Genomic DNA, 22,675 nt, shown 5'->3' on the forward strand with positions numbered 1-22,675 from the left:
CGCTCACGTCAGGTTTCTACGCGCATCTCGCACATCGCACATCGTATATTTGGAGATAAGATGCAAGGACCGCAAGATCAAGAGACACTACTAAGCGCAGACCGATACATGGTTGATCATAATTGCCATGTTCCTAATCATCAGATCTACCAAGGTCGACGTTGGGGTCGCAGTTGAATCGAATTGTCCCCCGAGCCACGTGGGTCTTCGCTTGACCCTCGTGACTTTCGCTACGCGACTTACCATTTATCTTTCTTGGTCACAATTTGAACTTGCATGCCTCGTTGTCGCGTTCTTTTAGGAGAATGTGATGTACGACAGAAGGCAGCTGTCACGATCGCGAGTCGGTTGGTACACGACGACTGAATCGGCCATGAGCTCTTTCAACACGTAAATACGAGAGCTTCGCTCCAGGGTCACGCGTTCATATACCGACGCGATAGCACGACAGCTACCTACGTGGCACACAGGATGACCTGATCTAGACAGTTGACGTTCTACGACCTGCCTCGACGCGCCCTACTCTGCTCCAGAGTAAAGAGTGACAGTCGATGAACCTCAGCGTTCTAGTCCAAAGTTCATCGCAGTCCACGGCCTCAATGACCTTCGGGAGCCGCGCCCGAGCGCCGCAGTTCAATCCTGGGTCTAAACCCGATAGCCTGCCTGGATTGCGTGTAAGTCAAGATGCAGGACCTTGTAAGTTTATCAGCCACCTGCAATCCTGTCGCCGCCTCAACAACGCAAGAACGGCAACACACGAAGCTCGCAACGCCCGAGTTCTTGGCGCTCTTCGATTCGCTGAAACACCGCAGATAGGGACGTGAGGGCTGACTAACTTTGCAGAACGGTGATTTCATCAACTAACTTCAGCTGATAGAACTGAATTCTTTTCGACCAGTCGATCTCGACGCCCTTGTCAGTGCTCTGCCGTTTGGCAACCTTGCCAGCCATGTGGGCGCAAGGATCTTCCACGCGAGCATATCGAAATCCACTTAGTCGAAATACTGCAATAGGAAGTAGGACTCACTGCAGGAAGTGCGACGGCCACGCCACATGACTTCAGGGTTGAGCACCATCAATCCTGACCAATACTGGTGTTTGATCGGTACTATCAGCATAAGACTAGGGTTTGTGTGCCGCATGGTCGATTTCGAGAGAGGCACCCATGTTGACCACTTCTCAAAGCCTGGGACTGTCCCTGCCGTTAGGCAAGAGGGATCAACACGAGGCTCTCCTTCCCTTATCGTCCAGGATGTCGTTCTGAGTTTTTGCCCACCGCAACATCCCGGTGCTTATTGGTCTTGAATTGCGCAGAGCAACACGGCGTCAAGAACTCGCCAGCATACCCATCCAGCGGTGATAAAAGGGCTCGTTGTAGCGTCTGGCTAGCTTCGCTAATTACGCACTCTCTCCTCGACGTCTTCGACGATCCATAAGCCAGAACGAGAAGGTAGCCACTTATCTGTTGAGCCTGGAATTGAGAGCTCAATGGCTACGAAGTATGATTCAGAAGTGAGTGCAGAGCCCGACCGCGTGGAGATCAACGAGAAGCGTATTCTCCGGAAGATCGACTTCCATCTACTTCCGCTCGTGGTTGCACTACATGCCATCTCGCTCGTTGATCGGACCAACATTTCCGTGGCCAGAATATCTGGCATGGACGAGGACCTGGCACTTGAGACTGGAGAACGCGTCTCGATCGTCACTTCGACATTCTTCATCGGCTATATCCTGTTCAATATTCCTAGCAACGTCGTCATTCGCGAGCTCGGAGCAGCGCGTTTCCTCGGGAGCATCACTTTTGCGTGGGGCATTGTAACGATTGCCATGGGTCTTATCAACACGTGGGTGGCAGCAGCTGTTCTGAGAAGCCTGCTGGGCGTTTTAGAAGCAGGGTGAGTACTTGGTCCATTAATACTGAGGCCGTCTCAACTTGTATAGAAACACTCCTGGCTCGATATATCTGGTTCAAGCATGGTATCGGAAATATGCAGTGCAGAAGCGACTGGCAGTCTATTTCCTGGGCTCCTTATTCATTCAAGGATTTTCCAACATTTTCGCGTATGGCCTGGTCCAGATCGGCAACCATACGACGTATAGTGGTTGGCGCTGGATCTACATCATCGAGGGGTCCATCACTACTGTGCTTGGCATCATTGCATACTGGCTGCTGGTTGATTTTCCAGATTCTCCTAAAACGAAGTTTCTCTCTCCCAAGGAAAAGGCCTTTGTCAACGAAAGACTGTCCTGGGATCGGGGAATCAACGAGGCTCATAAAGTCACCTGGCAATCCATCGAGGAAGACCTAAAGGACTGGAAAGTGTGGGCTTGTGCTTGGATCTACTTCTCTGCAACGATTGGAACCTATGCTCTAGGATTCTACCTCCCCACAATTCTCAAGAAGAGCCTAGGGTTTTCTCTGGCAGCATCGTTCCTACTGTCGGGTGTCCGAGATACTTTCGCCGTCATCGTGTCCTTTACACTGTCCTGGCTATCCGACAGGATCAAAATGAGAGGGCCGTTCGTCTGCGGCCAGGCAATCCTGAGCATTATTGGGCTCGCACTGCTGGCGTATACCGAGCCCCCAACTTCGAGGTAAGAAGACCGATGTTCCTTTTGAACTCGACTTAAAAGTCACAGATTAGTTGGGGCTTTTCTCGGTGCTGCCGGCTCGAACGCGATCATCCCATCGGCACTGGCCTGGCAAGCCAACAATTGCAGACAAGGCAAGAAGCGATCAGTCGCAAGCGGGCTACAGGTCATGTTTGGAGCAACCGGGGGCCTGGTTGCGTCGTATATCCTTAGGCAGCAGGTGAATTGTTTTCCGTTTCTGTCAAATGGCCACTACTGATGCTTCCGAACAGGACGGTCCGGCATATATTCCAGGTCTCACCACTATCATGACCGTGCAGAGCTTTACGGTCTTCCTCTCAATCTTCCTATCCCTTTGGTGCCGGAGGCTGAACAAGCGTGCTGATGACGGGAAGGTCATTTTGGAAGGTCTACAGAGTTTCAGGTATACGATGTGACTACCAGTGATATGCTCATGCAGGAATAGCACTGTATGAGTAGCCCACGGGTACAAAAGGCGGCTTGTCGTTCAAGCGCAACGGAAATGTTGCCATTCTGTTGGCGCCAATGTCTGACAGCATTCGAGCATGCGAAGGTAGGCAACAGGTATGCCGTGCAACTCGAACTACACAGCTGGGAAAAGGGTCCAACATGCCTGTTCGTCGAGGCGAGCCGGTCTTGAAGCGTCAAAGCGTATCTGTATTGAAGATCAGCCCAGCAATAGCCATTGATCTCCTAGCCCAATTCAACCCACCGTGCTTACTGATGCCCGCAAAGTCCATGCGAATATGCAGTTGCAAACGGAGCCTGAGCAAGCCCGAGCTCCGCTAACACGAGCGCCTGGGATCGACCTGTCCCAATCGCACCACTGGCCTGTAAGCAAAAGAAGATAGGGCTACCCCCCACCGCCCCCCGGATCTGTGTATCTCAAGGCCTCAAATACCGTGCCCCAGCACACCCGGCATGTGCCGTCTGAATGCGGGTGTATTGGATAACTTCCATGCTGGCATTTTTCCCATTTCACAGACACGAGTTGACAGTGGTCCCCTGATGCACAACGTACTTTTTGACGTTTTAAACGCTCACCACAACGTCATCGTCACCGGGCCCATGAACATCAAGAGAGCTTAATTGATGATGCTTTCATGTCCGCCCTGCCCGGACTGTTCATCGAGTACTTGGCGGAAGGTCGCAGCTCGAGGAGGGACAGGGAGCTCCTTGACGCAAAGGCACGGTCACATGCGGCGAGGTATGCTTATCAGCGGTCGCTGCTGCAGCGGCAGCGGAGCCGGGGATCGCGAGGCAGCAGCAGCAACAGCAGCAGCAGCACACGAGCGGGCAGCAAGAGTTCCGACGTCGTAACAGGTTCAAATTCAGGGCGAGGCGGCAGATCTCGCTCACCACAGCACCAGGCAGCAGCCCTCATTGAGGCCGCCGGCCTTCGACAAGAAGGTTCAGATCTGCCTGAGCAGTTCCTCGTCCTGGATGAGGACCAACAGTTCACCCACGACATGCTCGGGCGAGCAACGAGCCCACCCCACTCCTACCCCGTGTCCCTCGACAGCAACCGGCTCCGCGCGATCGAATACTTCCCTGAGCTATGGTCGCGCTGGGCGGCGGACGTGATCCCCAACCGCGCGCAGCGCCAGGTCGCCACCGACACGGCGGTCAGCAGCATCGTGCGGCGCTGCCTGACAGACGAGCTGCACATGACGGCCTTCATTGCGTACGTGCTGCAGCGGGCGCCCGCAGTAGACGTCTCCAAGGTGTTCCTGCTGCAGATGGCTGGGAAGGCGTTGGCGGAGTTGCGGGCGCGGATTGAAGGTGGGAACGCCACATTGGAGGAGGTGGTGTGGCCGATCATCTTCCTGGCGCATTTCGAGCTGTTTGGGTCTAAGAGCGTCGGGGCTGGCCGGGCGCATCTGAAGGCTGTGGTAGAACTGGGCGGCATGGAATACCTGGATGAGGTGACCAAGGTCTACATCCGTCGCATGGATCGGGGTTGGTGGTCGGATTACCCCTCCATCTTCTTGTCGCCGCTCTCGCCACAGCGGCAGTGGGAGAAGCTCGTTCCGAAGGTGCCTGAAGACGACGTTGCCGGCTCGGGCTTCCTCGACCACGCCGACATGCTCGGGGAAGACCTCGTGAACCTTCTCCCATCGGTTGTTGACTGTGTGCGTGCCGGAGTGCTGTGCAAAGATCGAGTCCTTCGGGGCCTCGAGAATGAAGTGCTGCAGAACAAGGTCATCCGCAAATGTCAAGCACTCATGGACACGCTGCGACAGTGGCTGCCAGCCGAACCGGAGAAGATGGCATGCATATACCCTGCGATGATCTGGCTGCAGTACACGACTTGGGTCATGAGGGACCTCGCCACAAAAGCTAGCTCGTCCGTGGATGCCTACAGAAATGTGACCAGCCACGCCCATGCCAACCTCTTGAGGTGCGTGGAGCAGAGTTCGCAGGCACACGAGATGCTGCTGTGGGCTGCCGTCATGGGAATTACGACTTCAGCGGATGAGGTTGCGAGGGTACTATACGCGAGCCGCGGCCTGAGTTTGGCGAGGAGTCTGGATGTCGTTGACCTCCGGGACTCGTGGAAGAGATATATATGGTTTGAAGCGTGTGCCATCATCGACTATGGATTGATTTTGGCTGCTCTCAATGCAGCAGTGAGGTTGGATCCTTCTCTGGCTACTCAACAATGGGAATCCGTGAGAAAAGGACCCTTGTTGCGGCTTAGTCAGGATGGTTAAGCAAGTCACGATTTTCCTCTTCTCGATAGATCAGGCAGTACAAGGGCTGTAGTAGATTCAAACTTTCGACGAACGTGCAGAGTCGGTACACTTGAGCATCCATAAACCCATGCATCAGCGCTTATTCTTCTTCGCCAGCCTCTTCTCCGCCCTAGTATCCTTCTTCAGGCGCGCATCCACGATCTTGTACTTCCCCTTTGTCCCCTTGGGCCGTCCACTGATACCCCGATTAGGACCTCTAGCGACCACCACCTTGACCTGCTGCTTGGGCTTCTTCTTCGTAGCCCTGCTCATCATCCTCGCTATGCTGCTGGCCTTGTCTTTCTCGCTGAGGCCTTCATCCTCAGCTAAGAGTGCACTCTTCCTCTTCAGCTTTTCCATACGCTGTGCTGCCTTGAACTTCTTGCGACCCTGTGCTTCACGTACTTTCTTGATGGGTCGTGCGTTCAGAGCCCGTAGCTTCTCTTTGATAGCAGCTGCTCCTGCTTTGGTGACGGGCCTTTGCAGCTTCGAATGGTTTGTCTCGTCATCGAGAAACCACTCTGGCAGCCCTTCCACGTCCCGGAAGGAGTAGCGGTTGAAGCTCTCGTCGACGATGTCGCCTGACTTCTTCTCACCGGTAGCGAGCGAGTGCGCCAGAGTCATGGCTTCAGCTGTAATGATGTCGATGTCGAGCTGACCGTTGGGCTTGAGTGGGTCCTCGGCACGAGAGGTTGTCGCATGGGATTCCTCATCGTCACTCCATTCGCTTGTGGCTTCGCCCGACCGGGAAGGCTTTTCTTTGTTCTTCGTCTGTATGGCCTTACTTGAGCTGGACTTCGTTTCGCTCTTCGTCGTGGGAACTTTCTCATCGGACTCATCATCCAGCTCAATCGCACTATCGTTCTCATCCTGAAGCTCATCAACCCCGAGATCCTGGAAGATATCCTGGTCGAAAAACATGGCAGCCTTGTTTGACAGCCCGTTGTTGCGGGGCACCTGTGTCACCTGAAGTGGCTGCTCATCGTCGTCGGAATCTTCATTCTTATCGTTGTCGGAGAGGCCCTGCCACTCGTCCGTCTCCTTCTCTTTCCTCGCTCTCTTAGCCCGGAGTTTGGCATCCCGCTCTTCTCTTCTGCTTCGGAAATCCGCGTACAGGCTATCAAGCTCCTCCTCGAGTCTGTCGCCTTCGGGATCAGACTCATCATCGCTGGCAGATCCAGCGTCCCAAATCTCGGAGTCGTCATCGCTCTCCTCCATTTCTCTCTGTTCGATCTTAGTAGGGTCTTGGGCTCTTTCCGCAGATTTCAGGTTGAAGATAGCGCCCTCCCCAGCCGGTCCAACTTGCTGTTCCATACCGATATCGAAAGGAGCAGTCATGTGCATCTGCATTCGAACGAGCTCCTTTTGCTTTTGCTCGTTCTCTTTCCGACGCTCTTTCCTCTTATGCTTGTCTTTCTGGTCCTTCAAGCGCTGCATCTCTTCCTGCATCTGCATCTCTTCATCCATCGACTCGACCTCGGCTACTTCTTCGCCTTCCTTCGCCTCTTCCTCTGCCTGCTGCTTTTTCGCCTTTGCAGACATACCAAATTGATCTCGCACCTTCATACGCCACCGTAGCAGTGTTCTGAACTCCTTCTTGCCGAGAATTTTCAGATCCGCGCAGCACTGCCGGATCTCGTTTGTCGTCTCTGGCATGCGATTGAGGGCAGCCAAGGCTAGATCTCCATTACCGGTCTGCTCGAAGCTCAGAGTATTGGTCTCGCCCAGAATTTTGATAGGGTCTATCGTGTGGATGAATTCGCTCACGGGCACCACTTTGTGCTGTGTCCAATCACCTTCCTCGTAACCTTCTCTCCTTCGCTTCTTCTTTTCTGGGTTGAAGACCTTTGCTTCGTTGTTCGGGTTGATCTGTTCGACTTCGGAGAAGACATGCTTGGGGTCTAAGAACTTGGCATCCAGCTTTTTAGGAGCTTTGAAGCCGCGGCAGACGACGAAGATCTCGGCAGAAACATTCCTTGACGATGGCGGCTTCGTTGCTTCAACAAAGGTGAACAGCTGCTTAAAGACCCAAAGCAGTGCATTGTAGTCCTTGGACCTAAACACCTTGGTCACGAACGTACCGCCCTCCTTTAAAAATTCTGTTGCCAACTTCATCGACTGTAGCACCAATTCTGCTTGGGAGAATGCATCTTGAACCCACGCTACACCCACATTTGGAGCACCATCATGCAGAACTGTGTCGCACTTCAAATGCTTGACGTGTGATCTGATCGTTGCTCTGCACTTGTCGGTCGTGATGTCGCCTTGAAATGTGATGGTTCGAGGAATCGGCTTTATGGGCGCAAGGTCGACGCCAATGATTAGGCTGCCTGCGGGCATAGTCTCTGCGGCGATCTGACACCAAGATCCGGGCGCAGCGCACAAGTCCAGCAGGACGTGCGATTTCTCGAGGAAGCCATACTTCTTGTTCAGTTGAATCAATTTGAAGGCGGCACGGGCTCGGTAGCCTTTCTCTTTTGCAAGCTTATACCATTTGTCTGGATTCCATGTCAGAGGCAGTGAATGAGTGGGGCGGATGAGACCACAACGTACCGAGACGACCTTTGCCGTGCTTCTTCTGGATCGCCATCACTCAGACGGAGTGATGCCTAGGATCCGAGAGGCGTGCGAGGTTTGCGGGAGCAGCTAAGCTTGTTGAATAGAATAATTGCGTATGCAAAATTACAGACCGTGGCGGCGGAGAATGGCAAAAAAGTTCCCCAAATGACGAGGCTAGATCTCAGCCTTGCAGATCGGTTCGTGCATTCTTTCAGTGGGGATCAGCGTATCATTTGTACAGGTGCGATCGATTCTGATAATGTTGTACATTATATTGATATACGATTCTCTAGGATTGAGACGCCCCAATGTCGCTCGCGTAACTGCTACCCTCTAAGCCCTGCGTGATGAGCCGCGATGCCATCTCCAAATTGTAGTCCACGCCGATATCACTAGAATGCGCCAGTAGCAGCATGTCCAACACGCTCTTCTCAATCACTACCCGTCCGGTCTCTAGCATGTCCTTCACATCCACGTCCTCAACGTCTTTGACTAGTCCATGCTTTCCGACCATGGCCATGGCCTGTTTGAACTGCTGTGGTATCTTTTGCTTGATCAACAGACTTCTCCCGAACCCTTTACCCCATTGATTCGCTTCGAACCAGTTCGCTAGAAACCTCGCTGTCTGGCCTGGCATAGTCTGAATAGAGCCATCCACGATCACTAGTTCTCCTTTCCGATATCGATAGCTCAGAGCTGTCCGCCAGGCTTTATCGTAGACTTTTCTTGGTAATTCGGTCGAGAAGTCTCTCGGCTTAGGCCCATGCGCAACACCGCCTCCTCGACGGATGGGCGATTTCTTGTCTCCAACACGCGCACGTCCTAGACCTTTCTGAGGGGCAATCTTTTTCCCACTGCCGTGCACATCCTCGCGCCACTTGGTAGATGCGGTGCCGCGGCGGTGCGCATCGCCTTCGTAGATAACGGCACGGTGCAATAAGTCTCTTCGTAGGGGAACGTCGAGATATTGTGAGCCGTACCAGGCATAGCTACTGGGCTCAAGCGATGGCCAGGCATGTAAGGTGGTGAGAACTTTGGGCGGTGCGTAGAGATGGGGTGCCACGTTAGGGTTGATGTGGGTGCCGGGAGCAGGCGTGTCGATCGGGAGATCGGTTTGTGTCGCGAATGTCCGACTTATACGCGGAGCAAGACATTGCTAGCTATGTCAGAAGAATTGGCATTGGGGGAAAGTAGGGTATACTGAGAGAGGGTCTGACGGATCGATTCGCTTGCAACCGCGAGCAAGCCCTAACAGGCTCCTGCCGACAGTCTGATGGCTCATCGCTACGATGTGCGTAGAGTTTAGAGGTGCTACACGAGCGACAGGACACCAACGAGTTATTAACGATCAGATTCGAGAACGAGTTCGCGATGAACACTGCTTGGATTGAGAGCTACTTTTTGGTGAGGCTGCGCTAGGCGGTTTATGCGATTCCGCTGCTCATAAGGCTCCGCCGTCTTCCCCCATCAGCTGCGCTTTCACGTTTCGCATGGACTTACATCCCATAAAACACAATTCAACTCCATTGGGAGTCCCGTAGGAAAGGCACTTTTATCATAATAGTCGTACTGTCTGTCCGCGGCGCGACTTCTCTTTGTATTAGTGTGCGCAGCTTCAATCCGAGTACCGGTTTCAGGTCATCTCGCTCTTCCGAATTCCCCCAAAGTCTGGAAGCCTCGAGGCCTCCGCCGTTCTCGGTCCCACTGACCAGGGTGATTGCTTGCGGCTTGAAATAGGTACTGCCCTTGAGCTTGCAACATGGTGCGCTGGACTCGCGTCGGCGGGCAAGACGACAATCGCCCCTGAAAATCATCAAGATACCCCGCTAGCGCTGCCAAGGCATGTCTTGCGGTTACCGCAAGACCTGAAACATCTCGACCCCATCCGTGTCCATGCTACGGATTTCTCGAAAGCTCTGAAAGGGCAATGCACTTCTTGGTCCTGCACCCCTTGGATTTAGACGAGAAGCGTCCAGCTTCCGCCGATGTGACTGCAGTGGCCCTTGCAGACTCCAGTCGACGATCCTGCCACTTAGAAGCGAGGCACGGCCCCAGAGGCACCTAAGAAAGCCTTGTCGCTGCGTGATAATGGATACTACATCACGACGGTAGGCAGTATCTGCTGAAGAAGGCTTGATGACAATGGCAAACTGTGGAAGGTACAAAAGGTTACTTCCTGCTGCTTGTTCGACAGCCCTTTCCTCAACCATTCTCTACTCACATTCATTCTTTCGCTGTGCGAATTGGTCTTTCGCTAGGTCTTTTGGCCCTTTCATTCATTCCCATTGTATCGATCGTACTTTGATAGTACTGGAATCTGTACACCCACAATCCTTTTGACCAACAGCATTAACGCATTGTCCACCACTGAGCGTTCACCATGTACACCAAAGCTTATCAGGGTCTTGTCGCAGCCGGGCTCATCTCACAAGTCGTCGCCCATGGCTATGTTCGAACCTGGACGCTCGACGGCGTCGACTTCGACGGCTACAGCAAAGGCGATGGCCAGCCTGGAGCTGATGCCATCGGATGGAGTTACTCAACTCCCGATGAAGGTCCTGAGATGGACTTGACCAGTCCAGGCCTCGCCTGCCGATCGGACGGAAAGTCCGCTCAGAGCTCGGGTCAGATCGCAGCTGGGGGAACCGTTGGGATGTTTTGGACTTCTAATGACAAGCAAATCAATCCTGACGGCTGGGCCGAGTCTCATCGAGGACCAGTCATTACCTACCTCGCTCCATGCAACGGCGACTGTAGCGGTGTAGATGCAAGCTCCTTGCAGTGGACCAAAATTGCCGAGCAGGGCGTGACTGGACCTGCCAACACTCAAGGCACATGGGCCACGGATGAGATGCGAGCCAATGGCGGAGTCGCATCTGCTACGATTCCATCTGATATCGCCGCTGGCAACTACGTGATCAGAAACGAGATCATCGCGCTGCATCGCGCTCACCTCGGCGAGCCCGAATTCTACCCACAGTGCGCCAACCTTGAGATCATTGGCTCCGGCTCCAACGACCTCTCGGGCTCGGGTGTACCCTCCAGCCAACTCTACAGCAATTCCGACGAGCAGATCTTCGGATTCAGCGTATATGACAACCGCGGCGACAGCTGGGTCGTACCAGGCCCGTCTCTGCTTGGCTCAGCTGGAACGACCACTGCTGGCGGATCTAACAGCACCGGCACAGGGGCAACTCCTGCTACAAGCTCGAGCGCTTCTGTACCGGTCGCGCCACCGACCACGACCGGGTATGAGGGCTGGAAGCCCAGAGGAGGTCGTACATATTAGTGGCTGGCGACTATTCTTTTCATGTTTGCATCAAGCGCGTGATTGTTGACCTGATAGCGTTCTATTCTTGTACACCCCATTCTAGATATCATTCCGAAGCCCCAGGAAAGGCTGAAAAATGCTATGACGTTGTCCTGATCAAGCACCCCTTCTACGTCTCTTTACTATTCCGGCATCCTCCGCCTCCAGCTCCAGTGCTTCCACGCGCCCATGTCCAAAAACTCCTCCCAGACCTCCACAGCTCGACTCCCCCTCTGTCCATGCCTCCACCGCGCCACATCCAACGCTTTGCGCGCATACATGGTCGCCCGCCCGCTCTCCCCAACAGCATTATACGCCAGCGCCGCATGCCCGTACGCCGTATTCATGAACCCCTGCAGGCCCCGACGCTCGTACAGCTCAATGACCCGCTCCGCCATGTCGGTGTATTCGAACCACTGCACAGCGGACGCCGCGCTCCAATCACCCAGCAGGCCCTCGAGGCGCTTGATCTCTGCCATGGCGGCATCGTCCTCCTCGCCCTCTAGGCAGCGCCGGCAGCGACACTCGAAGCCAAACGCCTCCAGCAGGTAGTCGTGGCGCTCGCGCACGCTTAGGAAGGGGTCAAGGTAGGAGATAGTGAGTTCCTGGCCTACGTCCACTTTCCCACCGGAGACAATGTGCACCTCGTGCAGCAGACTCAGGCTGTCGACGCGGTACATGGCGTTGGGGGCGCAGTCGTGGTTGAAGCGGCTGGGTTCGGGAAAGAGGGCGAGGTGCGAGGTGCCACCGATGTCGAGGGCAAAGGCGTTGGCTTTGACGATGTCTTGGTGGGTTACACGCGGGTCGTGGTAGATGCGGGCGAGGGAGAGGAAGTGGGATTGCGTGGTGGGTGGGAGGAGGGAGATGGCGAGGCGGAGGTAGGATTCACGGTCGAAAGAGGGGGTGGAGGGCGCGTTGTGCACGACGAGGATGGGGGTTGTGGTGGTCAGGAGGGTGCCTGTTGAGAGGTCGGTGGTGGCGAGGGCGCCGAAGCCGCGGCCTTCCAGGGCTGAGACAGCGTAGTCGGTGGAAAGGGCGTTGAGATGGGCTTGGGGAGTAGTGCTTAGTTGGGCGGAGATGATACCGACTCGCTGCCTAAATTCGTTGGCGAGGGTGGGTGTAGTGAATATGGCTATGCCGCGGTTGTTGTGGAATTCGGGGTAGGCATAGACGCAGAGAATGTCGTTGAGGTGCTCGAAATGTGAGGTGCATGCCGGCGTGGTGCCGTTGTAGGCGAGGCCAGTCTGTTGTGATATCCAGACATCCTGGGTCTCGCTCTGGGACGGCTCAACCTGTCTTTGCTGTTGAATACATCCCTCTACCTGCTCAAAGATCTCAGAGCCTTCGGCATCTCCGATACACGACTGTATTGAGCTCAGGAGTAGTTCGGCGGTGGGACATTGCCGTCGCAATAGAGTAGTTGATGAAGTTCCAACTGAGCAGCCGGCCAGAATGTACGCGAGACAAATGGGAACGTTCCCAACTCTCATCGTGTCGCTCCTGCCGTCTATCTGGTAAGTGAGAGGCTACAGGTGTCCAACGTGGTTCGAGATCTTGTTTCTAGGCATGGAACAGCTTCACAGGGCGATGTTGCTGACCCGAAACGCTTCATGTTTCAGCCCTTTAACTCAGTCTGACTTGGATCCAACGAGATTGATCTGTGCGTTTGCCATGGCTGCATTTTTGGATCTTGAAGCGTGCGGCGATCTATATAGGACAACATGGGAGAGAAGATCCCAAGAACGAGGGGTCCGACCTCGCCGGCGCCAACTCGCGAATGCCAAGACGAGTCGAGGCGAGGCCCCCAAGCTCTGCTGTATATCGCTGTTGACGGGCACGTCGTAGCCTTAAACGAGTATTGATATCCTAGTGGCATGTTGACGTTCCTTGTGCTTCCTGTTCCAAAGGGCGATGAGACGATAGCAGGCAGAGAAATTCGGCGCCAAGGCTCCTCCGTACTCGTACTCCCGAGCTCTCAATCAAGCGGAATATCAAAGCACAACGTTGGAACTCGTGTCTGGCTGGCACAACTGCCTTCCGAAGCTGGTCTCGAATATAATTTAGCCAGTCTATTGCTACAGCGATGGCGGCAGCCTTATATAGGTGACGTCGGATGGCGTTGGTGAAGTGCTCGACACTGCGTAATCTGGGCACTCCTAAGTCTCGCCGTCGCCTTTGCATCCTACCTCCTATACCTCCTGCACCAAGCAAGGATGAGCTCAAGACTACCTGGACCCAGAGTTCTGAAGCTCACAAATTGGCATGCTCGTGTCCTTGATGCATTTCTCGCACTGTCGAAAGGGGGAGGTCTCATGGGCAGCCTCCATCGCAGATATGGCCCTGTCCTTCAAACCTCCCGCAATGAATTGTCCGTCAATAGTGCAGCAGGGATCCGAGATCTATATGCTGGGGCCCGCCGACTGGATCGCCCAGACCCCCTGGTTATATTCCACAACTATCAAGCCGAGAACCTTGTAGCAACTGAAGACGGCCAGCTGCATCACGACCGGCGGAAGCCAATTCGCAGCATCTATTCTGTTACCGCTGTGGAAGCTGAGGCGACACAAGAGGTCATCCATGAGGCTGTCGCACGACTCGAGACGTACCTGCGTGCCCAAAGACAACCCCTGGAAGTAAAGCCAGCCCTCCGCCTTCTCTTATACGAGATCATGAGCCATATCGTTTATGGCAAAGAACACGCGCTCAATCTCTTCGAAAGTTCCACCGAACGAGAAGCCATAGACCATGACACAACCTACCAGCAAGACCGACTCTTCAGCTTATCAGTCCTGGTCCCCGCCTGGCTCCCTCGCTTCACCCTATGGCTCCGCCGCAACAACCTCGCGCCCAGAGCTCTTGCTGGCAACTTCCCACCAGGACTAGTCGCCGACCGCCTGAGTAGAGATGCGCTTACCGCCCTGAAAGCCAGCAAGACACGAGTCCCACCGTCGCCACTTCCCGACCAAGACCCCGAAAGTCTGATATCCCGCCTCCACGACCACTTCACCACCCAGGGCCCCACCCCCGCCATCCCCTCCGAAGCCTACATCCTCAGCGAGTGCGTTGACCACTTCTGGGCCGGCACCAGCACCACAGTCGACGCCCTCATCCCACTCCTCCACCACCTCTCGCAACCCGAGAACAAAGCTCGCCAGGCACGGCTACGGCGGGAGCTCCGTGAAGCTGCCATTACACCTGCTGACCCTTCGACTCCGCCACTGCTTCCGTCCGCGAACACGCTCAAGAAGTTGCCATTCCTCGACGCTGTGATCCGCGAAACATTGCGCCTGAACCCGCCTATTCCCGCGAGCATGACACGGCGGGTATCGACGCGGGAGGGGCCAGTTTCGGTATGCGGTCATCGGATACCGCTGGGGATGGTGGTTGGCGCGTCGCCGTATGTGGTGGGGCGGAACCCGGACGTGTATGAGCGGGCGGAACAGTGGGTGCCTGAGCGGTGGCTGGCCGGGCAAGAGGGCGCTGCAGACGATTCTGGCGAAGGCAACGGGGAGAAGCTGCGGGATATGAAGAGGCATTTCTTTGCGTTTGGCGCTGGTCCGAGGATGTGTTTGGGTGTGAATGTGGCGTGGGCTGCGATGAGGGCGGCGGTTGCGGGCGTGTATGGCAGGTTTGAGACGGAGCTGGTCGTGGCGGACAAGTCGGGGTGGACCGGACAGAAAGCGGAGGACAGAGTGCGTTTCAGGAGGCTTCACGACTGCTGACACGATAGCCCACGGAAAACGACTCGACTGTGATAGACCCCAATCTAGACTCAGGTGTATATATACAGGTAGACAATCCAGCTCATAAGAACTTTTAGACCTTGCGTCGCATCAAGCCACGAACGTTTGATGATACCAATCCTGCAGCGTCAGATGCGGGCTGCCAGACGTGTCCGACATGCCCTCGCCCGGTGCCAGCACCACACGGGTGTCGGCGACACGCCTCTCACCAACGTCATCACTGCCATCGGCCGCCTCATCCCTCACAACAAACTTCTCCGTCACCGGCACGCCATGCTCAAGCAGAAAACTCAACATCCACCGATCAAGCCGAAAGCTCTGCTCGCTCGAGATGCGACAGGCGTTGTGAAACGCCTTGAGCCGGCTCAGACTCACGTCCAGCTCCACCCAGTAGCTCTGCAAGCGGGTGAGGATCTCAAAGTTGTGTTCGAGCCGGGCGCGCGCGGCGGCGATGTCTTCTTCCACGGCGGAGAACAGGAGGCTGTGCATGTACACGGTGGAGGTGACGACGAGCATGTGGCCGACCATGACGTACAGGGGTGCGCAGTCAGGCAGGCTGTTGCAGAGATAGAGCAGGTCGCAGAAGTGGCGGGCGTGGAGCTTGCAGCTGGCGGAAAAGTGGGCGGTTGACACGACAGGAGGGTGGTAGGTGTCGGGGGAGAGAAACTGGTAGAAGAGTACCTCGTTGTAGTAGTGGTAGCCGAGGTGGAGGGCGGCGAAGGCGGATCCAAGACCTAGCGCGGCATAGCGCGTCAGGTTCGCTTGCGTGCATGTGAGGTGTGGGTGTAGGGAGGCGGACCAGTTCTGCAGTTTGGCGGAGAGGGTGGCGACGGAGGAGTTGAGTGTGGTGGGAGAAGTGAGACCGGCGACAGAGGCTTTGTTGACTTCGTGTATCTCGGCCCAGATGTGTGCGAGATGAGCCATTTCGCCCCAGATGCTGGCAGCAGTAGGGGACAAATTGGAGTGCGACGGCTGTGGCAGGTGGAGGAAATGAGATTCTTCAGTGGGTAAAGGAACATGCTCGGAATAGCCAAATTGGCGAGGAAGATGAAGGCCTGTTGAGCTCCAGATGTCGATCATGTAGAGCGTCCACCAGACGCGGAGATTGATCTGGCGTTCGATCTCTGTTGTCGTGGGGCGGTTCGGTAGGTCGAGAAGCAATGCAAGTCGTGTCGCCACGGAATAGTAGAGCGCTTCGGCTTCCATCTTTGATCCAGCAAAGGCAATAGTACCTAGCAGAATACATGCTTGAATTGTCTCTATTGAGATGCTGGTCATGTCTAGCATGGCTGCTGCTTTTTCGGCGTAGTTGCTTCCTCGATGTCGTGGTTTGGTAGCCGCAAATTCTGGTTGCTCAGAGAATCTGACGTGTCAGCTGAAGTGTATAAGGAGTTGTTTAAGCCTACCTTGCTCCCAAGGCCATCATTGCATATAGCAGGATCTCTGGTAGCCGTCCATGCTGAAGCGTTTCCTCGATCGACGGGCGATGGAAGATTGAGTGGTGTTTGTCATGAATATGCTTGAAATAGAGGTCCACCAAGTCTAGCCGCACCTCTATGCTCTGTGAAGCATTGTTGAGCTCAGAGGCACCCCGTGGCGAGCCATTGATGGCCGGTGTCGAGGTGTCTCGTGGTGCTCGCGGAACCAAGTGTGGTGTTCGAGGCACCTTAGACGTTGCTTGGGCGAGGATGGTCCGCAAGCTGCACGAGAGCCTGAGACTCGAGCAACGCGTACATGCTAGCTCACCTGACGCTGTTCGACACCTTCTTCTGTGAATTCTGAGTAGCCATCAGCTTGAATCGCGAAACGAAGACTGCACACATACCGACATTCATGACATGCAGTTGCGGGCCTCATATCGCCCTCGAGGGTTTCCCATCACTTCCCAGACTTTCCCACCAATGGAGAGAAGCATACGGCATCTCGGATGTCGAATAACGTCGGAATTGAAAGCGCCAGAAGATTCTTGGGACCGAGGCAACTCCCAGGGTGGCTTCTTGGGGTAAGTTCTAGTTTGACGCCCTGTCGATGCCCCACTGCGGCATTGAGGGGCTGCGACTGGGCGGATTTGCTGCTTCTTTTTGCCTATTGCCCACCCCGTACCTTGACTCACCCCACAGCAACATCGTGGCATCGTGTTACCCTCCAACTCCGGGCGGCGGGGTCCTCCACGCTCGGCCCTCGCACCGATGGGGTATCATGACCGGTGCTTGCCCACGGAAGCCGGCTGAAATATACAAGTCGACAACCTGAAGCACTGTCGTGGTCATTCCATCCACCAGGAGCAGCAAATACCGGAAACATGGGCTCGATGAGCACTATCAACGAGATTCGCTGGAAGACGGACGAGCTGGATGTCTTGTTGACCATTGGAGATGACCAGGTAGTCCGCCTGAGGAGTATTCTTCCGCATGGTGAGGCTGTCGAGAAGCACAGTTCTCCTTACTTCTCCGACCCGTCTATCCCACTCCATCAAGTCCGGCTTGTGGGCGAGGGCAATCTCAAGCACCGAACAGCGAGGAGTCTCATACAGAGCTACGTGACTTTGCGACTCAAGTATCAGAGCCACAAAGAATCTACCGAGGACGATGCCAAGGTTCTCGAGGTGACATCTCATGACGACGAGTCTAAGATTACAGTGACTGCTCGCCTGGTGGTCTTTGCCGGTATTCCTCTGCTGCGTTCCACAACATCCGTCAAGAACGAGGGCAACTCCGATGTTGTTCTTACACAGGCCAGCTCTTTGACAGTGGGCGGGCTGACGGCGCGAACGAGGAAGTGGTGGCAGGACTGGGTGATAGCTCTGCCCACCAACTCGTGGTTCCGTGAAGCTCAGTGGAAAGAGCAGTCACTACCAGATGTCGGCGTGGATGACTTTGGAGTCGTCGACTTGCCCGATGGTCACGTTACAACGCACGCCAGCTACTCGGTTTCAAGCCACGGCAGCTTCTCCACCGGGACCTACTTGCCCCTTGGAGCATTGAAGCGAAAGGACGGCAAAGAGACCTGGCTCTGGTCGATTGAAAACAATGGCTCCTGGAGGTGGGAAATTGGTGATTACCTTGACAGCGTCTATGTTTCGGCAACTGGTCCTACCAACCACGATCACGCGTGGAAGGAGAAGCTCGCTCCCGGACAGTCCTTCAATTCCGCTCCGTCCACTATGGTCCATGTACTAGACGACTACCAGTCAGCATTCGAAATCCTCACGCAGTACCGACGGCGGATCAGGAGGAAGCACAAAGATAACCTCAACTTGCCCATCATCTTCAACGACTACATGAACTGTCTCATGGGCGATCCCGATGAGAACAAGATCAAGTCGCTCTTAGAGGCGGTACTCAAAACTGGCGCCGAATACTTTGTCATCGACTGCGGCTGGTACGCAGACGACAGCAACTGGTGGGACGATGTAGGCGAGTGGGAACCGTCAAAGAAGCGCTTCCCTTCCGGTTTCAAGGAGCTACTGAACCACATTAAATCGAAGGGCCTAGTACCGGGCCTGTGGCTCGAGCCAGAGGTCGTCGGCGTCCGCAGCGTGGTCGCGAAGCAACTGCCGGAAGAAGCCTTCTTTCAAGAAAACGGTCAAAGGGTCGTCGAGAAGGGCCGCTTCCAGCTCGACTTCCGCCACCCGGCTGTGATCGAGCGCATGGACAAGATCGTCGACAAACTAGTCTTGGAATATGGCGCCGGCTACTTCAAGTTCGACTACAACATCGACGTCATCCAAGGCACCGACGTCGACACCTTCAGCCCCGGCGCAGCGGCACTCGGACACAACCGCGCCTACCTCCAATGGGTGAACGGGCTATTCGACCGGCACCCAGATCTGGTCATTGAGAGCTGCTCGAGTGGCGCCCAGCGCATGGAGTACGCCATGCTGGCTACGCACTCCCTACAGTCGACCAGCGACCAGCAGGACCCTGTGCGCTACGCCGCCATCGCGGCCGCTATCCCCACGGCCGTCACGCCCGAGCAGGGCGCCACATGGGCCTACCCGCAGAACAACTGGAGCGACGAAATCAACGCCATGACCGTCGTCAACAGCCTGCTGGGCCGCATCCACCTCAGCGGCACCCTCGACCGGCTGAGCGACGACCAGATGGCGCTGATCCGCGATGGCATGGACGTATACAAGACCATCCGGAGCGACATCAAGGACGGCATCCCCTTCTGGCCACTGGGCCTGCCGCACTGGCACAGCGAGTGGCTCGCGCTCGGGTTGGCGACGCCCAGCAACGGCATACTCCTCGCGGTCTGGCGCCGCGGCGGCGGGGCGGATACGGTCGCGCTGCCCATCGCGGAGCTGAAGGGGCAGGCGGGCGTCAAAGTCGAGCTGCTGTATCCCAGCAAGTTCCAGGCTGATTTCGGGTGGATGGAGAACGAGGGGGCGCTGTCGCTTCGGCTGGAGTCGGAGACGGCGGCGCGGTTGTTCCGTTTGGGCGTGTGAGATACGCTGCGGCCCGACTTGGCGAGCGCTGGTGCTAGATAGAGCGTGGCGTGTGGTAGAAGGCATGGGGCTTCGTCGGAGCATGGGCTTGCGAGCACTGTGAGTAGGAGAGGAAAACCCCAGGCTTTGGGAGCTCGAGATGAAGAAAAAAGGCGAGATATGGTAAAAGTCTCCAGTTAAGAATATAGAGATACACTATCTCAAGCCGTCGCCTCGCTCATCCAGATAGTACTTGGCCCCCGACGCCATATGCAGGGTATCACGAATGCTGGACTCCGTCTATGTTTCCCAAGTTTCATCATCGCACGGGCCGAACCCAGAAACCACATTCTCATGCACTCCAATGCTTCTTCGAATCTCACGATCTCTTTCTTCATTGTTTTTTTTCTCTCATAGCCATCGAGTCTAAGCCATACTCTCCCTGGAGTCCGAGGCTTGCGCGCCCTTATCCTCCACGAACGTCGTATCCTTGGTGAGTGTAGCCCCCTCAGAAAAGACAAAGCCCGGGTGTGCGGGCACGAGACACCAGGCAGCCAGGATGATCATGACGCCCTCGAGGGCAATGAAGAGCGGCTCGTCCCTGAGGGCCTCGCTGTCGCGCGAGTAGCCCTCGCTGAGCTCGTAGACGCGGTAGGCGCAGCGCACCAGAATAAACACGGTGGCGAGGGCGAGCCAGACGCAGAAGTTGATGAAGCGGCCGGGGACTTTGACGCTGCGCCAGGTGGCGCGGCTGCGGTACATGTAGTCACAGACACAGATAGCGAAGAAGGTCAGGGTGATGAGTTGGAAGCTGAGGCCGGCGAGGGCGATGTTGACGCCGGCGTCGGAGGAGCCGTTGGAGGTGGAGGACAGGGCGCCGCCGGCGGCCTGGAGGATCAGGGAGATAACATCGGCGGGAATGAAGAGCCAGTAGAAGAATTTGGGGTTGACGCGCGAGGCAGAGCGGTCGACGTAGCAGGCGATCTGGTAGATGAGGACGTAGATGGCGGCGGCGAAGAAGACGGGCGAGAAGGTGATGAGGACGATTTGGATGATGAAGCCGCTATCGCCCCAGGGATTGGACCAGTAGAGGATGCGGCCGATGTAGCCAATGATCTCGCAGATGCACCCGAGCAGCATGGCGGTCATGAAGCCCCATTTCTTGTAGCGGATGCCGAGGTAGAGTTGGACGACCATGCAAAGGCCGTAGAGGGCGATGAGGGCGGAGGAGAAGGGCAGCGACGGCCGGTAGCCGTAGACGCTGAGTTCGATGGGGCAGACGGAGACGGTGCAGTTGACGGTGCCATCGCCGCCGTAGGTGTAAGTGAGGCCGTTCTCGGGGTTTAGGTAGGCGTAGTCGTTGGACATGTTGGCGACGGTGGGTGGAAATAGTCGCTTTGAGTGTTGTATGTGAGGCTTTGCACTGTGGTGATGATGCTAGATAGAGTGTGCTGATAATTGCCACAGCGAGGGCCTGGGTGGCATCTATATAGCCATGGCGGTTGTATACACGACATGGCCAATGCGGCCGTGAAGGTATTCAGACTTGACCATAATTGGCCGGTGCCAGAGCCTCTTGATGGCTATTTTGGATGATGGGCATAGTCAAGTCGCAGCTTAACGCCCGTTTTCGTTAGTAGTTTGAAAGCCAATCCAATCTTGACGCGGCTGGTGTGTGGACCTTGGGCGTATTGCAAAACGTGGGCGACGGGGTTTGGTGGCCTTAGATGACGAACGGGAGGACGGCTTTTCGGTACTGCCTGGCCGTTGGCGTATCTGCGACTGGAAATGGGTGGGCTGAGAGGGACGAGTCCCTAGAGAACGGAAAGTCTCTTCAGCCGTTCAAGCCAAGGGGCGTAACTTCGTGTCATCATCATTCTTTGGGTTCTTTGGGTTCTTTGGACGCACGCAACATGCCACTGCTTTGAGCTTAGCCTCAATCCTTAGGCTCGCTCTTTGCCCTCTTCACCCCTGTTCTACCGGCCGCAAGCAGCCTTGGCACTTGATTTACGCCCGCGCGGCTGCGAATCTCTCCGTACGTGTCGATAGCAGGGGACGTACGAGATGGTGCCACAGATCCGTGATCGTGGTGATCCGAGCACAGCCCTGCCCAACGAACACAAGGCATCGCGGGTGACCAATCGCATCTAAGCATCTTTTTGAGTAGGGTTTCCAGATCTGATTTTTTGGGTTGATGTTGGTTGACGTTGCTGGCCGGTGATGAGATAAGAGCAGATCGCGTTTTGCCAGCATTACTCTCGATCTCTGCAAGAAGTGTACTATTTCGCCCGCGCATCCTCTCACGATGATGCACATGCAGCTCTATATTTGGTTTCATGTCGGTAAGCTTGAGTTGATCAATCGATGACAAGGCTGCAGTGTTTGCTCAACTCAGCTCAACATAGACCGTTTGCGTTGCGTATTTGGTCGAAAGATCCGTTGAACTGAGGCTGGATGGGTCAGACATCTTGCGCGATGACGAATCTGCTCAAAGCACTCGTTGGTCGTGAAGCTCCTCGCGTAGGCCTCGATGGATAATCCGAAGTTTTGCATCGGTGGTCGGTCACCCTTAAGTCATAACAGGCTGGATGACCAAGCGACTTGACCTGTTCCAATGCCATTCAACACGCAATATAATGACATTCTATGATCATGGAAGCTGTATAGAACTGCTGTATCTTTGGTAGGCCGCCGGTTCTCGCAAACACAAGGCAGAGTTCAACGACATCAGACGTCGATAAAATAAAAAATTTTAGCAGTTCTGGTGTTGACTGCGCAACGACCACTTTGCTCGGAATGCTGTGTGGTCGTGATACTCTTCAGATAATCAGATCTCGAATGCCTGCTGATTTTAAGGGTATAGAAGATCCGGTGAACACGACATCGTATGTGTTCGATGACATGGCAGTGAGGAGGAGTGAAGCGGTGAAGGACTATGGCTGCTTCAGAAGGGCTACAGGGCTTGGCATTCACAAGTTTGTCTCGATTGATGCCTTGTCAACTACTGCTGGCTCCTTTCTTTGCTGCTGAGCAGAAAGGATAAGGAGAAGCAACCCATGGGTGTTTGACTTATTTCATCCCAAGCTAACTCATCTTTTTTGACACTTTTCCTTCGCTTCCATTGACATCGTCACAGCGAGCGAATGCACAAGGTCATGCAAGACATCCGACAAACCGTAAGTGGCCCGGTCGCAGCCATCCTACCTGCATCTGCATCAGCCGAAGAACTGTTCCACAACTCGAAAACATAGGAGGCTATCCGCGTCTACCTCAAAGCCACTCGACA

The 22,675-nt window shown here is 55.2% G+C and overlaps 10 protein-coding genes across 10 annotated transcripts; 5 read left to right on the forward strand and 5 right to left on the reverse strand.

The window, feature by feature from the left end:
* Positions 1-1,488: 1,488 nt before the first annotated feature.
* On the forward strand, positions 1,489-3,029 carry HMPREF1541_09690 (uncharacterized protein; the record flags this gene model as incomplete). The annotated part of the gene is made up of 4 exons (XM_008714363.1): positions 1,489-1,895; positions 1,942-2,595; positions 2,641-2,812; positions 2,865-3,029. 4 exons carry the CDS (start codon positions 1,489-1,491, stop codon positions 3,027-3,029), a joined length of 1,398 nt encoding a protein of 465 aa, XP_008712585.1.
* A 687-nt stretch (positions 3,030-3,716) lies between these two features.
* HMPREF1541_09691 (uncharacterized protein) lies at positions 3,717-5,327 on the forward strand (the record flags this gene model as incomplete). Its single annotated transcript, XM_008714364.1, has 1 exon — positions 3,717-5,327. One exon carries the CDS (start codon positions 3,717-3,719, stop codon positions 5,325-5,327), a length of 1,611 nt encoding a protein of 536 aa, XP_008712586.1.
* Positions 5,328-5,441: 114 nt separating this feature from the next.
* HMPREF1541_09692 (ribosomal RNA large subunit methyltransferase J) lies at positions 5,442-7,938 on the reverse strand (the record flags this gene model as incomplete). The annotated part of the gene is made up of 2 exons (XM_008714365.1): positions 5,442-7,846; positions 7,902-7,938. The coding sequence occupies 2 exons, from the start codon at positions 7,936-7,938 to the stop codon at positions 5,442-5,444; spliced, it is 2,442 nt and encodes an 813-aa protein (XP_008712587.1).
* A 258-nt stretch (positions 7,939-8,196) lies between these two features.
* On the reverse strand, positions 8,197-9,189 carry HMPREF1541_09693 (50S ribosomal protein L4; the record flags this gene model as incomplete). Its single annotated transcript, XM_008714366.1, has 2 exons — positions 8,197-9,063; positions 9,109-9,189. The coding sequence occupies 2 exons, from the start codon at positions 9,187-9,189 to the stop codon at positions 8,197-8,199; spliced, it is 948 nt and encodes a 315-aa protein (XP_008712588.1).
* Positions 9,190-10,287: 1,098 nt separating this feature from the next.
* HMPREF1541_09694 (uncharacterized protein) lies at positions 10,288-11,196 on the forward strand (the record flags this gene model as incomplete). The annotated part of the gene is made up of 1 exon (XM_008714367.1): positions 10,288-11,196. One exon carries the CDS (start codon positions 10,288-10,290, stop codon positions 11,194-11,196), a length of 909 nt encoding a protein of 302 aa, XP_008712589.1.
* Positions 11,197-11,360: 164 nt separating this feature from the next.
* Positions 11,361-12,707, reverse strand: HMPREF1541_09695 (uncharacterized protein; the record flags this gene model as incomplete). The annotated part of the gene is made up of 1 exon (XM_008714368.1): positions 11,361-12,707. One exon carries the CDS (start codon positions 12,705-12,707, stop codon positions 11,361-11,363), a length of 1,347 nt encoding a protein of 448 aa, XP_008712590.1.
* Positions 12,708-13,430: 723 nt separating this feature from the next.
* On the forward strand, positions 13,431-14,939 carry HMPREF1541_09696 (uncharacterized protein; the record flags this gene model as incomplete). The annotated part of the gene is made up of 1 exon (XM_008714369.1): positions 13,431-14,939. One exon carries the CDS (start codon positions 13,431-13,433, stop codon positions 14,937-14,939), a length of 1,509 nt encoding a protein of 502 aa, XP_008712591.1.
* Positions 14,940-15,050: 111 nt separating this feature from the next.
* HMPREF1541_09697 (uncharacterized protein) lies at positions 15,051-16,795 on the reverse strand (the record flags this gene model as incomplete). The annotated part of the gene is made up of 3 exons (XM_008714370.1): positions 15,051-16,323; positions 16,367-16,660; positions 16,707-16,795. The coding sequence occupies 3 exons, from the start codon at positions 16,793-16,795 to the stop codon at positions 15,051-15,053; spliced, it is 1,656 nt and encodes a 551-aa protein (XP_008712592.1).
* A 476-nt stretch (positions 16,796-17,271) lies between these two features.
* Positions 17,272-19,410, forward strand: HMPREF1541_09698 (uncharacterized protein; the record flags this gene model as incomplete). Its single annotated transcript, XM_008714371.1, has 1 exon — positions 17,272-19,410. The coding sequence occupies one exon, from the start codon at positions 17,272-17,274 to the stop codon at positions 19,408-19,410; it is 2,139 nt and encodes a 712-aa protein (XP_008712593.1).
* A 405-nt stretch (positions 19,411-19,815) lies between these two features.
* On the reverse strand, positions 19,816-20,757 carry HMPREF1541_09699 (uncharacterized protein; the record flags this gene model as incomplete). The annotated part of the gene is made up of 1 exon (XM_008714372.1): positions 19,816-20,757. The coding sequence occupies one exon, from the start codon at positions 20,755-20,757 to the stop codon at positions 19,816-19,818; it is 942 nt and encodes a 313-aa protein (XP_008712594.1).
* Positions 20,758-22,675: the final 1,918 nt, after the last annotated feature.

Source organism: Cyphellophora europaea (assembly GCF_000365145.1).
Source record: "Cyphellophora europaea CBS 101466 unplaced genomic scaffold supercont1.11, whole genome shotgun sequence".
Classification (NCBI taxonomy): Eukaryota; Fungi; Ascomycota; class Eurotiomycetes; order Chaetothyriales; family Cyphellophoraceae; genus Cyphellophora; species Cyphellophora europaea.